Below are 15,051 nucleotides of genomic sequence, written 5' to 3'. Positions count from 1 at the left end.
GCTTTTCAATGTTTAGGTGGGTTCTGGCCGCGTAAGCCTAGCGAAATACTGATATTTTATATTTGGCTGAAAATGTATACCTACAGCAGTACCGCGAGTGCACCAAACAAAGCTGCGATGGATCACTGCATATGTCGATGTAAGATCAAACGCTGATGATCTCAAACTAGATAGTGGTTTAAATAAATACGTTTATGTCTCGCTATTAGGAATGAGGCTAAGACACAAACAGCAGCGTTCGCAAGTATATAAATCACCCTTCTCGATTTGACGTCAATAGTACAAGCTGTGTTCAGCACAGTGTCGGCCTTCATCAGCAGTTTACATTTCTGTTGGCACCGGCCGTGGCTTAGATTATCTCGTCCACCATCTCGATTCAACATGCATTTCGTCGATAGCTTTTGGCATCGTATGCGTCGCTCCGGTAGGCCTTGTTGCGAGTGCGACCTCTCATAGAAGAACGTAGAACATGTTCTGGTTAACTGTCCTTTGTTTTAGCAGCATAGTTGTGGCTTTGATGTCAGTAATGAATTGCTTGGTGAGGCCTGTTGAGTATTCTTTCAGAGCATAAATGTTGCTCAATTGTTCATTAGGATAAAGCGTACGCGCTGCCGTATGCTCTGAAAGCCTTAATAGCTTGTATAATCAGCTTTCATTGTACTGATGCATTCACACTTATCGAGTTATGGCTTTATTGGACTTGTTTTATGTTTATTTACGGACGTTGTGGTTTTAACGTTGATATTGATTTTATTCTTTACAACTGCAATAACGTGGCTTGAAGATGGGTTTCATGACGCGCATTTATTACCAGAAAGACGTAAATGTGCTGGCAGTATTGTGTTCATTCCCTCGAGTCTCTGCAATATTTTTGTTAAAGACTCGAAGTTATATTAGTGCTGCTTCGTTTACTTGCATGCAGTTGAAGAAACGACAAAGACCAAAGTTTTTTTTTCTTGCTTTCCTTTTTTTTTCTACATTCGATGAACATTATGTGCCTCTTTGAGGCAAGTGTTTTGTTGTCGGAATGAAGTGTTCCAGCTTGCAGCCTGAACTGCGTTCAAAGGCAGCATATATTTCAAAAAAAGGAGTTTGAAAAACAAAAACCCCAATAAAGGTTGAAACCGCATTTGAAAACTAAGGGTGCCTTCTTTTCCTCGACTCGCTTAATCGGAAGCACAAGCGATTGCTTGAATTGTTTTATTTTTGAAGCATAAAAGTCTAGCAGCCCAACTTGAATGGTTGTCCTTCTTCCTTCAGAGATGTCCTGAACTATTTATTGTGTCCATCGTTCACCATAACGTACAGCGGTCTTGCTTCTGGCGATACATTGCCGACTTCTCCGAGCATTTAAATACCGTCGAGAACGCTTCCATGTTTCCCATTGGAACATTGATTCTGGAAAAAAAAAGATAGCGTGATTTGTACGACGTAACTGATTGTCACAAGAAGACTATTCATATTTAGGAATCATTTTCGTGCACAACCAAATAATAAACTTCCGTCAATCGGCGCACATTTTCGCATCCTGAACCTACCTTTTTGTTTTCAGTAATCTTGCACGGAGTACGTTTCAGTCAGTCATGATAACAAAAATGCAGACGAAAAAAATAATCAGAAATAAACAAACTATCACTAGCAAAACATCACGAATAGCGTCACCGACTTGCGAACCCAGAATACTAGCAAAGATCTAAAATAGAGGGCTGTTCGGGTCCGGCAAAAATACAACTCGATAAGTGTATTGTCTCCTTGTTCTGGTTTCTTCAAAATCACTCGTAGGACATCGTGGGTTATAGCAAATTTTCTATTGACAGCAACATGGGATTTTAACAAACACCCCTAAGATGCACACACAAGCTCACCTTCTCGCTCAAATATTTCACGGTTACACAACTTCATTATCATAGAAAAACACAAAAATTGCGTAAATAATAAAAATTGACACAATACGGATAACCTCAATACAGCTACCTAGTGGTTTTGACAGAATTCTCTGTTTTGTGGAAGGACCTCTAAATGGCAATATTATGCTATAAAATATAATTTGGCACTATCAATCGCCTAACCGCCACTCACGCAAGCGTACTAGTTAGAGCGAATCGTTTGTGAAACCGAGGCTGTGACCCAGCGAAAAACTTCGTCTTTTAATTATTGTGGTAAGAGACCTGGAATCTTAACCCCACAACGCCCAACGCATCATTTCTGATACGCCAAATTTGATGCCTAAAAACGGATTTAAGCACTGGAACCCCAATGTAGAGACCATAATATCGTTTTTCATAAGCTGGAGGAAGCATTCAGTAGTGGAGAGTTCAGCATATTAATTGCCTAATAATTAATTACCGTACTAATTACTTCTAATAATTTATTATTTCACGGTATTCATCGTACCAATATACTAGTCTGCACCCGCCGGGGTGGCTCAGTCAGCAAAGGCGTTGCGCTGCTGAGCACGAGGTCGCGGGATCGAATCCCGGCCCCGGCGGCCGCATTTCGATGGAGGCGAAATGTAAAAACGCCCGTGTGCTTGCGTTGTAGCGCACGTTAAATAACCCCAGGTGGTCACAATTATTCCGGAGCCCTCCACTACAGCGTGCCTCGTAAGCAGAACTGGTTTGGGCACGTAAAACCCCAGAAAGAAGAAGAATATATACTAGTCTGCTCATGGCCAGAAAAAAATGTGAACAAGTTGTTTTGATTTTATTTTATGTGAACTGGTATTTGGGTTTTGTGGGGTTAATTTGTAACAATCCTGTCCATCAATGTGGTTTTTTTTTTCTTGCTCCACGCTGAGAGTCACTGATCGCAAATGATTAAGGCTTGGCTGCAGTGCTCCAGCCAATGAGGAATATCCATAAAAATGGGCTAAATCTGGGGCCTAATTAAAAAAAAAAAGAATTTTGTTCTCATGAATTAACACGGTCATTCCGAAGCCGCCTTCGCTGTAATGATAGATTCCTATGAACCGCCCTAAGGAGCAACAGCTTTCTAAATACGAGCCCTTTCCTTCGGGCTTCCTACTCTCATACATTTGTTATTAGGAGTGCATTTATGTATAAAGAACTGGCCACCTAGGAATGTTCAACCAACAAACTGGCGCAGGCAGAAAATCCATTGCTGTGCTATCATATACAACGAATTTACAGGCGCAGTGTTTCATGCAGGTGTTATATCATGATTCATAATTCTATAACAATTGAATTTACTTTGTTATTTCTATCTAGCATGCGTGAGTGTTAGAAACACTCAATGACTGTGAGACACGAGTGTCTGCTGTTTCTGAAAACAGATGTTTGCTTACATATGTGAGAGTATATTTGTTATCGTTGTAAAAAATTATCGCGCTTGGCAGGGACAACAATTGTACAACATTTGGTTTACGAGAAATAATAATGAATATTTACCTAATTACTAAATATTCGCTTATTGTCTATTATACTAATTACGTCGTGACACATATTGCAATTTAGAAATCGTAGCCGATGATTTCGAAAGTCATATTGACCTAAAACGAATTCTGGGGATGACGCCAGCGATATCTGTCACCAAAATATGCGCGAAATTGCATTTTTTGTTTGTTTGTAACGGTACAATCATAAGAAGGAAGTACATTCGTGTTGCAGTAATTTATGAGCTTCAATGCATCAGAAGGCGTTTTGTTAAAATTAGTGATAGGAGAGAGCATTTTTACCAAGAATATGACAGCACTTATCGTCAAAGTGTCGCTTGTTTCAAAATTAGTTCTACGTGGTTGTACAACACCTCATGCAAGCATTGGCATCGATTTGTGTATTGCAACATGCTCTCTGCAACAATTCGTTAACAAGTTGATTAGTGAATTAAAAAGTTAATATGGGTATTGATTTCCAAATTAAGTAATGTCCGCTTCGTGGCGTTATCCTGGTTAATGAGTAAATTTGTACTATTTGCCAGAAGTGAATTTTTGAAATTATGCTAACGTAAAAGAAATACTCGGCTTATACAGAGTTCTGTGTGAGCAGAAAAACAAAACAAAAAAGGAGCATATTGATGCACACGTCAGAACGCTAGAAAAGTTGCAGGCAACATTTTCCTTCTTCATTCATCGTTTTCAAGGTTTCATGCATTAGATTATTAAGGACGCATGAAACTCGAACGTGCCAAAATTTAAACACGTGCCTACTTCGCGGGCCACTCGGTTCGACGCACTTCCTTACAAGAGTACCATGGGGCCGTTCTTACGTGCTTTCATTGGCTGCGTATTTTAGGTATCGACTGCCCGTGTAGTACAATAACGCTGTCATAGTCGGACATGAATTACTTCTTAACAAATAAGCAAAAGATACGGGGTTCAACCCTGGGTGGTTTCGATTGGCATCCTACCGCTAAAGATATTCAAGTGGTCAAACACAGAGAACAGCGTAATGAAAGACCCACAATATTTTATGAAACTTTTTTTAAAACTTAGGCATACTTCGCGGAATATCACTGTCGGGAAGGCACGACAACATCAACATCTATGCATAAATACCACTTTCACTTATTCATGTCTAATTTAAATATAGAAATAAATTCCTGTTTCTGAATTGCGTACCACTTACTTCCAAGAAACGCTGACGCATGGTAAAGACGACACTTGGAGTTGCTTACAGAATCGTTATCGACTGCGAAAGCTATGCTGAGTAGGCTAATAAATGTCTTCTTTATGAATTTAAGGTTACTCGGCACAGCTGCATAAGCAATTTATGTGTATTCTAGTGAGATGCAGAATCACCTGAGCCTCCCGCTCAGATTCACATTACACGTCAGCTAATTGCAAAACAGAAGTGTATTAGATCCCATGCTTAATATGCACCACCTAGCTACGGCTTTTGGCCATCCAACATGACAAGAGACTACTCGCGTGACATTTGTGGCTTGTTAATAAGTTTTTATTATTTGCTTATGTAAGATCACGAACCTTCGAACCCCAGAAAAAGTACCGGCAAGCATCACAGCACCCTGACTAATTTACTATAATATTTGTTACTATATAGCACTTTCGGCTTCAGTAACCAGGCGATGGATTGTCATGACATCATGATACCTTGACTCGCTTCGTTCCTGCGATCGCTGCAGCTGTTACACGTGAGCGCAAAGCGCCAGAACGCGTGCAGCGTAGTTGTTTCATTTTGAGGGACAACATCATCGCACCTAGTCTTGCAGCTACACAACGTCGGCAAATTTTCACGTAGTCTCAACATCAAAATAATGTCGATGACACCTAGTCCCTACTTTAGAGACAAGCTGTGACATTATTATAAAGTACGGGTCTGTTTTGTTTCCTAGCCTTACATTCCAAAATATAAAGCTTTTAGCGCATACGAGGGAAAAAAAAACTGGAGAAAGTCAAGAAGACAACTCGTTATGATGTGTTCTTGATCCTGCACGTGTTCTCACCTTTTCTGAGCCAAAAATTTTTTCGTGTAATAGCAACTCGCCAAAACATACACCATAATAACCTACATACTTGCGAATTGTCCTCCTTATGCGTGAAATAATTATGTACCAGAATATCGACAACTTGAAAATTATGTGTCAGTACTTCTTCATTGCAGTTGTTTTCTTCATACTGAATGAGTCAGAATGACTGTCACCGCGAGAATTTTAGGCGTCAAAAAAAGGCATTTTTCATGACGTCGTTTTGGAAATAGTCTCACCTGTAGCGGTTTGGGGTGTGCGGATCGTACTGTATTAGTTCCCGTAAATATCCATCTCGAGCCTTGCTGCACCATACCTGCAATAGAAGTCAAATTCGTGCATATGAAATACGGCATGTTTCGAAGCTACGCCGACCTCAATTCTAGGCCAAACTCGGAAATTTGGATACTAAGAAAAAAAAAATTCCTCGAATGTATGCTGAACGAAAAACAAATGACATGCGACTGCGAAACGAACATGCAACATTGTCAAAATGGTGGGCTTGCGGAACTCTCGGATGATCAGATAGGGCGATATTTCATCTCAGGCCGCTGTGTTCAGTGAACGGTTTGATTAAGTGAATTAGGTATGTAGAAGGCATATCCAAGTTAAGGTCTCTGAACTTGTTCCGAACGATGCCGCGAACGTTTTCGACCTCCTTAATCTTCGGCAGAACAATGTCTGTCGGTACCGACATTCCTGCTTTTCTTGGTATACTCGTAAAATTACCAATACTTTTTTTATCCAGGTTGCGTTCAACTTTCTTCCGGTCGGCAGTTTCTGCCGGTTCCGGCCAAACCGCATTTTCGAATCTAAGGGGACCACGACTTTCAAACATAATTTTTCTCTAAAACGTGTCTGCCTAATTTCAGTCAATACGCTAGTAGTTCAGGTGGAATTCTTTGAGAAGAGCACGCACAGCTATGATGTCCTCTAGCGATAATTTGCTCATCTGGTAACTTACCATTGCGTTTGATATGAAGAACAACTTTTTCCCGGACAATTCCTCTAAGCCCTCTAGACGTGTGTCTTCGTGTCGCCGATTATCGTACAGAAGTTTGTTGTATGCCTGGAAAGCAAGAGACATCGTTATCATCCTATTTGTGTCCACTGCCAGGCAAAGGGCTCCTCCAATGATGTCAACTTTCCTGTGCCTTGCGCGAGCTAATGAATTCTTATGCCTGTGAATTTCCGAATTTCATCACAACGCCTCATTCTCTACCGTTCTTGACAACCAGTATGATTTAACATTTTTTTCAAAGTAATCAACTGCTTTCTCTATGTCACTTTACCAAGTCCCGCAAAAAATACGCAGCTTCCACTGTTTTGATCTCTAGAAGTTAACCTGCTGGTCACCAAATGGGGCCATTGTTCGTTTGCCTTAACGTCGTATCGGCCGTTATTGCAAAAAATTGAATGAACCCAAATTTCTTGCCTGGTTCATGCAATTCTGAGGAATTACAAAACTGACCATAGAAACGTGAAGTCTCCAACTTCGATTTCTAGAGAACTTTCCACAAAAATTTAAACACCCATAACACGGTTACGAGTGTGTAACCCAAATGTTTAAGCGTTAGGTGTGGTGTGGGTAGGCGATTTCTCTCCCGATCTCACGCTCGCCGAATTGCTTGTTGCTCTGAAGGTATTGCTTGCTTCATGACATTTTATTGTAATAAACGTTTCATCGCCTTCTCGTTCAAAGAAATGTGCTCCTATCCGACGCTCGAGTGCTTTCCGGCTTTCTACGCAACACTGGCGCAGCCGAAGGCGCTATAACGACGACGGCACGACGACAGTGGGATGACAATTCTGAAATGATGGTGCTGCTATAAGGACAGCGTGACGGTGATGGTACGAGGACAATGGAATGATGGCAACTGCATGACAATCATGGCATGGCGAGAATCGGATGGCGAGTCTGAAAGGTTGACGACAGAATGACCACGACAGCATCGTGACGACGTCGGCATGACAATAATCCGATGACGACGTTCAAATAACGATGATGGAAAAAACCTCGATGCCATCACGAGGAGCGTGTGACGATAGCGTAATGAGGACGGTCGTGTGACAATGAGGTCACAATTAGGATTGAATGAGGACAGCATGATTACAGTGGAACGGCGAAGTAACATTGATGCCAATGGTGACAGGCACATTCAAGGCATTTTGCCGCCCGTGAGGCACGAAGAGAAACTCCGTCTGGCGGTGTTAGAAAGAAACGTGCTTTGTATTATGTTACCGAACACTCCTCTCTCTTTGCTGGAAGTGGTCGTGGCGTCGTCTGCGCTTCTACGTGGAAGAACCCTCTGGCGTCTCTCTCGCCTCTCTCGATCACCTCTCTCGATGCGGATACCGAGAGAGGTGAGCGCTAAAGCCGAGAAACTAAGTGACGAGCTACAAAAGCCTGACGCCTTAAAATGCGAGAACCAACCAAGCATTCTGCAGATGAATTTTTTTTGTTACCTTAACTGCAACTTGTCACAGGAAAGACAGCCTTAAAAGGCGAGACCCAATCGTAGCATTCTACAGATTAAATTTTTCGTTACCTAAACTGCAATTTTTCGTCGGAAAATGAGGCAGCGAGTAGAAACCAGCTAACGGTACTCACCTTGAAAGCCGTCCGGATACCGCCATTGTCCGCTATATTCTCTCCTACGGTGTTGTTCCCGTTCAGCTGCATTTCATAAAAAAACAGCGTGTTATTCTTCCCGAACGTTCCGAAAACTCTGCATAGTTATTTATTATAGGAAAAATCTCTGCAGAACACTTTTAATTGCGATAAGTGAAGTCATCGGCAATGGTATGTGATTTGTGCTATAGTATATGGAGTAAATATTTTGACGTATTGGTCACAGAAGGCAGTTTGCCGCACCTTATTACTTTAGACTAAAGGGACACCAAAGAACACATTCAGGTGAATCACAACCACATATTATTATTATAGATGTCCATCCTCGCTTTCTGTATGTCAATATATGATTTCGTTGCGCAAGAAATTGCCGCCGAAGGTGGCACTGCCGCTCCGCAACTTGAACTGCACACTCTCCACCGCAGTTTACAAACTCGACAAAGGTCCCCTAAGGGAGAGCAGTATCTGTGAACCCTTGTTCCAGCCAACGTCCGCCGGAGTTGTTTAAAAGCACTGTCGCATTTTTATTTATTTCATCGATGTATGAAAGCTTGTACCAGTTGTCAAGTGCTTTAATTGCGTTTCTGAGGGCACCATTTATCATTTTTGTGCTTCTTTTATCCTCCCCTTTTTTACCTTTTCGCCTGTGCAGAGTATCCGGCAGGATACACACTCCGGTTAACCACTTTTTTTATATACTCTTACTTGTGCGAGAAAGAGAAATAACGTTTTTTTGCCAAAAATGTGGTTAGAGGAGCAGGTAATAAGTAGGAGCTTCCCCCCTCCCCCCCTTTAGACGACGACCGGCAGCCCCTGGGCCGCGGCGCCGTCTTTAGCCATTTGCACTATAGTCTTGCTTGAACATCTGTGTCCGAGCTGAGCAGCAGGATCTCTCATTGCTCCTCATGTATGCTTATTAAAGTTGGATGTTGTGTATCTGACTTGCTATTGCTATTATATTGCTTCTTTGTACATGCCCAGATTGTGTTGAAGGTATGCTCTATTGCTACAGTGCTTACATATGTCTGTGTATACGCCTGGCTGATAGTGACTGAAGGCAATGGGATTGGGGAATGTGTTGGTTTGTATTAGCCGCCAAGCCACCGATAGCCACTTGTTTAACGATCAATGTGCTGCCGGGTATCTAGCCCTTGCTAGCCTCTAATTATCTATTATTTCCCTATAAAATTTTTTATCTGGTGACACAATACATTTTATAATGCTTTCTTCAATTTCATTCTGCTGCACGTCGGCAAGAAGTTTACTACGTGAGTATATTTAAGACATCTCAAACACACAGAAAAAAGCCTTTTTGGTTTTGTAAAAAAAGGACATTTTTGAAACATATTGATTACGTGAAATGTATGAATTCTTGTGTCCTGTGTCTGCTACAGGAATACTAATCTCTTAGTCATAATTATGAGTAAAACTTACCGACATGTTCAGAGGCTTGACAGCGATGCTTCCATATTGCCGCTTAAAGCAGAGGGCCTTTCTGTCAAACTTAGTACGAGTTTCGTTCGTCCACCATTGTTCTAACCTTCCGTTTGCATCAAACTGGCTTCCTTCAAACGATAAAATAAGGACACGTAAGTAAAATATAGGAGTCTATATTGTACGAGTAAATTTTCTGGTAACCAGAAAGCTTTATTAATATAAAAAAATGCCTAGCAATACAATTAGTTTTGCACGCCCCTCCTCATGAATATGTCCGTGCAATTTTTGACGATCGTGAAATTAGTTGTTGTCAACGGTAGACACAATGGCGGGAAAATAGGGTATTGTCTGCGCCTTTTCCAATTACCGGAAAATACTGTACGCACGTGTTTTTGCGTGGTCTGGAGAATAACAGCAAGATCATTTGTCCTGACATCCATTCCAATCTATTCCCAACCCAGTGGAATTGGACGGACATCAACTAACACACTCGATCTAGTTGCTACGACTGTCCCAGATATTAGAGTCACTCAGTTTGTTTCCAGGCTTGAGCGACCACTATTTCATTCATTTTTCAAGCGAAGCTTGTTTGGCCTCACAAGTGTCGGCGGTGGCAGTGGTGGTGGTGGTGTAACGCTTAAACCCTATCGAAAGCCTACCGAAAAGTCGCGTCTCCTTCACTTGATATATACCGAAATTGGCATGTAAGGGTGCGAATGTATGACTAACATGACTGATCAATCATGACATCAATAAGATCACATAATCGTCAGGTATGTCCCGATTAACGACAGTAAAATCACGTGTCGCGCATACCTGGAATGGGTATGCGGGTATACGAGCCAGAGACAAGAAAGAAGGAAAGAAAGAGAAGAAAAAAAGACAAGGAAAGAAATGAATCACGTGTGGCTCATACCGGGGCCGCACATTTTAGCTCCGCTGGTGTACCATCTGTAGGAGGTGCAGTTTCGGCGGCCGGATGCGAAGGACTCGCGTGGTGCATTCCGACGAGGACCAGGCTGCGTTTGAGCAACGGCGCGTGAACTCACTCGTGAAAGGGCTAATTGTCGACGTGCCGATTCTAGCGTGAGGGCTTCCCAAGCCAAGGCGAAACGTTAGCAAAGAGCCGCGGACCCCGAGTTGCAGGAGCGTGGTGTCGAGGCCAAACGTCAGCGAATAGCCGCCGACCCTGAGTTTAGGGCAAACGAAGCGGAACGCCTGCCACAGCGTCGTGTTGCCAGAAGCTTCGCTTGCCGCCATTTTCTCGACCGGGGAAGGGCTGGTGATTTTTTTATAACAGCCACTGTCACACAAAGAATAAGTGCCTCTAAAGCAATACGAGATTACACGAAAGCATACTATACTTCAATTAATAGAGAACTTAAATAGTTTTTAGAGGATTGTATGCCTGGTTTCTTTTGATCGTACTGTTCAACATAACTGGAAGATTTTCGAAAACAAATTGCTATCACTGATTAATAAGCATATACCAACACGTATATTTCCTAAAAGAAGCGCTCACCTTGGTTTACCACAACATTAAAAAGGCTGTTAAACAACAAAGAAAGACAATGTCGCCTAGCAAAACGTGCTAACAACCCCTCACGTTGGCGCATCGATAGTGATAGCCTTAAAATTTATCGCGCCGCTATCGGCGAGGCCAGACAGGTTTTCTTTCATGATACACTTGACCAATAACCCATCAAGATTTCGGAATAGCGTTAAGCCCAGAAAAAGAACGCAATATCGTTTACGAATTTCGATGACGAAGGCTAAGATTGTTGCAATGGAATAACAAGTGTTCGCTAAATAATCACTCTGCTGGTTTATTGCCTAAACAACAGTACGTAACCAAACGACTCTGACTCGAATTATTTAAACAAATCAACAACAGACAATTTGCTGGCGTTCATTCTGAAATATCTAACGAATCTAACCATAGGCTGACTTGGAAAACTAAGATAGCGTGCTAAGAGCATGAAATCATATGCAATCGATCACGAAACTTCCTATAGGTATATTGGTGTGCACATAACGAATGATCTCTCAGGAGATACTCACGTTAATTATATCATTAACAGTACTAACCTAGCACTAGGATAACTACGCCACTATTTTGCTGAAGCACCGAGCTATTTAGAATTATTACTATATCAAACGTTAATTACACCAAACCGGAGTATGGGTCTGCTATCTGGGATCGACGCTTGCGTAACCTTCCAGATGCAAGAGTCTGTTCAGAATTCCTCAGCTTGCTTTATCTTAATAAACTACTCCCGTACTGCCAGTCTTTCACTGATGAAATGTAATCTTGGCCTTCCGAACTTGCTCTTAAGAAGAAAGAATTCACGTCTTTGTCTCTTTCATAAATTTTTTCTTGAACATGTCACTGATACGCGAACTTTTCCCACAACCATAGTATTTGTTAGCCCGTACTGATCACCAGTACAAGGTCGCCGTTCCTTTTTGCCATACTATCCTGTTTCATGATTCATTTGTACCAAAGACTAGCTCAGAATAGAACCACCTTCCCAGTGCTGTCGCCAACATTGAAGACGTACAGTCATTCAATGCCGCAGTTGTTAACCACTTCTCAGAACAACCTGCGCAGCTATTTGTTAATCTAATAATTTTACTTGTACAGAAAGGTATAGGCCTGCGCGGCACACGCAGCACAGTCACAGCGTAAGCTGGTGTTGTATTTTTTCAGTATATACCAATAATGTTGTTGTTATATTATTGCGATTGTATAAATAGAATGTACCCACCCCCTCTGTAATGCCCCTCGGTCTCTGAGGGAATTTCAATAAATAAATAAATAATTTCCAGCCACCATGGATAAGTTGCTAAAGTGTTCGATATGCAACATTATACTCAGAAGGTGGTACACATGGTCTCGCGTATTAAAATAGATACTTTGTGAAGTACCTAATGTTCTCACTTCATACAGAGCCCATCCATCCCTAATCAATTGCGGGAATTGAATTGGACATGAACCATTTAAACAATGCCCGAGACAATATCTGAGATAATATTGTTCAAATGGCCTGTCAGAAATCCGCTACCTCTTATCACGCGTTCCTAATCAATTGCTGCATTTGCACACGATTCACTCACACAAACAATACCTGAACCATCAATCAGGTAAGTGAGAAATCTGCGAAGTGAAATCAACCTCTCAATGTGGTTTTCATAGACTATGGAAAGGCATTTGATTCCGTAGAGATACCAGCAGTCATCAAGGCATGGCGTAATCAAGGAGTACCGAAGGCATACTTGAGCATCTTGGAAATATATACAAAGATTCCACAGCTATCTTGCTTGCCCACAAGAAAAGTAGAAAAGCACCTATCAAGAAAGGGGTAAGGCAAGGAGACGCGATCTCTCCAATGCTATTCACTGCATGCTTAGGAGACGCATTGAGGTTATTATATTGGGAAGGCCTAGCAGTGAGGATCAATGGAATCAACCAAGGGAAGGGAGGCGCAGTCGGGGACGGCAGCAAGTTAGGTGGGGTGCGGTAATTATGAAGTTCGCAGACGCTCGTTGGAATAACCCAGCTCACGACAGGGGTATTTGGAGATCGCAGGGAGAGGCCTTCTTCCTGCAGTGTGCGTAAAAATGGGCTGATGATCATGATGAGGATAATTAACGGGGACATTATGCAAACTTAATGCTGAAATGGCCTGTCGGAAATCCGGCAACGTCTCTTCTCACCCATTTCTAGGTAAGTGCTAGAAGTGCTGTAATTGCAAATGATGCACTTAAAGAAACAATGTCCGAGACATTATCTACCCTTATTCGTAAAATGGCCAGTCGGAAATCGGCCAACACTTCTGATCACTGTCACATACGAAAGCCCATTTTCTCATAATGCAGTTGGCATACACGTTTACAAAAGGACATCTCATCGACCTTGGCCAAGGAAAAAATATAATAAAATTGCATTCTTCTAGCCAAAGTACTCACCTGTATCATCGAAGCCGTGTGTCATTTCGTGTCCAACGACTGTCCCGATTGCACCGAAGTTAATAGACCTGAATAGAGATTATGTTGAACGTTATCGCAATGTTTTCAGATAAATACACGCTTGCAAGAATATTGACGAATCTGCGTGCAGGCTGCCCTAGATATTTTGACAGAACGCTGATTTATTCTGCTAAGACTGTATAAGATTGCTTAAGCGTACGTGCTGTTTCAGAGACCTGCAGTGACACAAGTTTCCCCCAGAAACAAATTATCAACACCGCAACAAAGAAAGGAGCGACATGAGTGAACAGCTGGTTACTCATGATACTTTAAATGAATAACCAGCTCGTTAAATGCCGAAATCATCGGTAATGTGTGCTTTCTTTTTTAGTGACGCATAACAGCCTTCTAGTGCTAAAACTTTGCTTGAATTTCTAGAATGTTTCCTACTGCAAATCAGTAGCTTGAATTTTCAATTTGTATTACCGAAAACGTGTCATGCAGGAAAATAAATTATATTGTATGGTGAAAACTGTGTGCGACCCCGTACTCTTTTTTACCCTTTGCACTTACACAATTTCCACTAACAGAAGCTTTTGCTGACAACTGTTGACGAGGAAGAGCTTCTAATACTAACATTATTCTTTACATGTGCCCAGTGCAAAGCTTGAATATGTTTCCGAATTGACAAAATTGTGGCTGCAGAAGTAAACTCACAAAACTTTATTCTACAGTGTCCGAGCCGAATTCAATCTTTTTTTTTTCTACTGGAATTCCTGCCAATACGCTTAGCAGGATAGGCAAAAGTGGTGAGGTAATTTTTAACCTTGCGGTGCTCGTCGAAATTTTTTTACATATGGTGAAGGCATCAGTCGCGTTGAGATATAGTACTGACTGGAAAGGACTTGATTTTGAGGGCAGATTGAATTATAAAAAAAAATTATTCTGCGAACAAACCCTAAGCAATGTCCCGGTGCTTTAGGGGAATACGATGCCTACAAACTGTAGCAGTGGAGACAATGAGTAAAGTAATGCTTTCTTTTTTTCTTTTTTTGAAGACAATGTCTTCATTAGACAGTTATTTTCACTTTTCCCTGCTGGGTAGCATGGCTTCTAGCATTTTTGTTGCCCGATCCGGAAGAAAGTGCTGTCTAACAATGTGGGGCGATCCCCAAAGCAGCGCTGCCTGAAATTGTGGGCCGTTGCTATGGGTATGTGCACTTAAAGATATGAGCTGATCCCGAACATAAAAAAGTATAAACACCTGGACCAATCCCGAAGATAGTGCAGTGAAGGAATTTAAGCAGTCTAACCCTCCCTCTACTGCCCTCACCAGAGGGTTGCGCAGTGACTGTCCCATGATCACTCCCAACTCCCCTAGGAAGACATTGTCTGATCAAATTCAACTTTAAATCGGCTCCAACTTTCTATGCCTAGATTTATCCAACTACGAGTGCATCTCAAGTACCAATATAATATTTTCTGTTGAAGAAATTTGTTATCTCAATGACCGATGTGTCACAAATTCTCAGCTTACGTGCTCTTTTTACATACGCGTTGATAATGAATGA

The 15,051-nt window shown here is 41.7% G+C and overlaps 1 protein-coding gene across 3 annotated transcripts in view; it reads right to left on the bottom strand.

Moving 5' to 3' along the window:
* Nucleotides 1–1,182: 1,182 nt before the first annotated feature.
* Nucleotides 1,183–15,051, bottom strand: part of LOC119433929 (neprilysin-1-like) — a 97,237-nt gene continuing 83,368 nt past the window's right edge. For all 3 annotated transcript variants that reach the window (XM_049658872.1, XM_049658871.1, XM_049658870.1), the window contains exons 17-22: nucleotides 13,481–13,548; nucleotides 9,509–9,639; nucleotides 8,054–8,119; nucleotides 6,407–6,511; nucleotides 5,682–5,758; nucleotides 1,183–1,398 (exon numbers count right to left, since the gene is read on the bottom strand). In XM_049658872.1, coding sequence (XP_049514829.1) covers nucleotides 1,293–1,398; nucleotides 5,682–5,758; nucleotides 6,407–6,511; nucleotides 8,054–8,119; nucleotides 9,509–9,639; nucleotides 13,481–13,548 — 553 coding nt within the window. In that variant the 3' untranslated portion in view covers nucleotides 1,183–1,292. The remainder of the gene's footprint in view (nucleotides 1,399–5,681; nucleotides 5,759–6,406; nucleotides 6,512–8,053; nucleotides 8,120–9,508; nucleotides 9,640–13,480; nucleotides 13,549–15,051) is intronic.

This window comes from Dermacentor silvarum, chromosome 11, assembly GCF_013339745.2.
Source record: "Dermacentor silvarum isolate Dsil-2018 chromosome 11, BIME_Dsil_1.4, whole genome shotgun sequence".
NCBI lineage: Eukaryota > Metazoa > Arthropoda > Arachnida > Ixodida > Ixodidae > Dermacentor > Dermacentor silvarum.
This window is presented reverse-complemented; position numbering and strand designations above follow the sequence as displayed.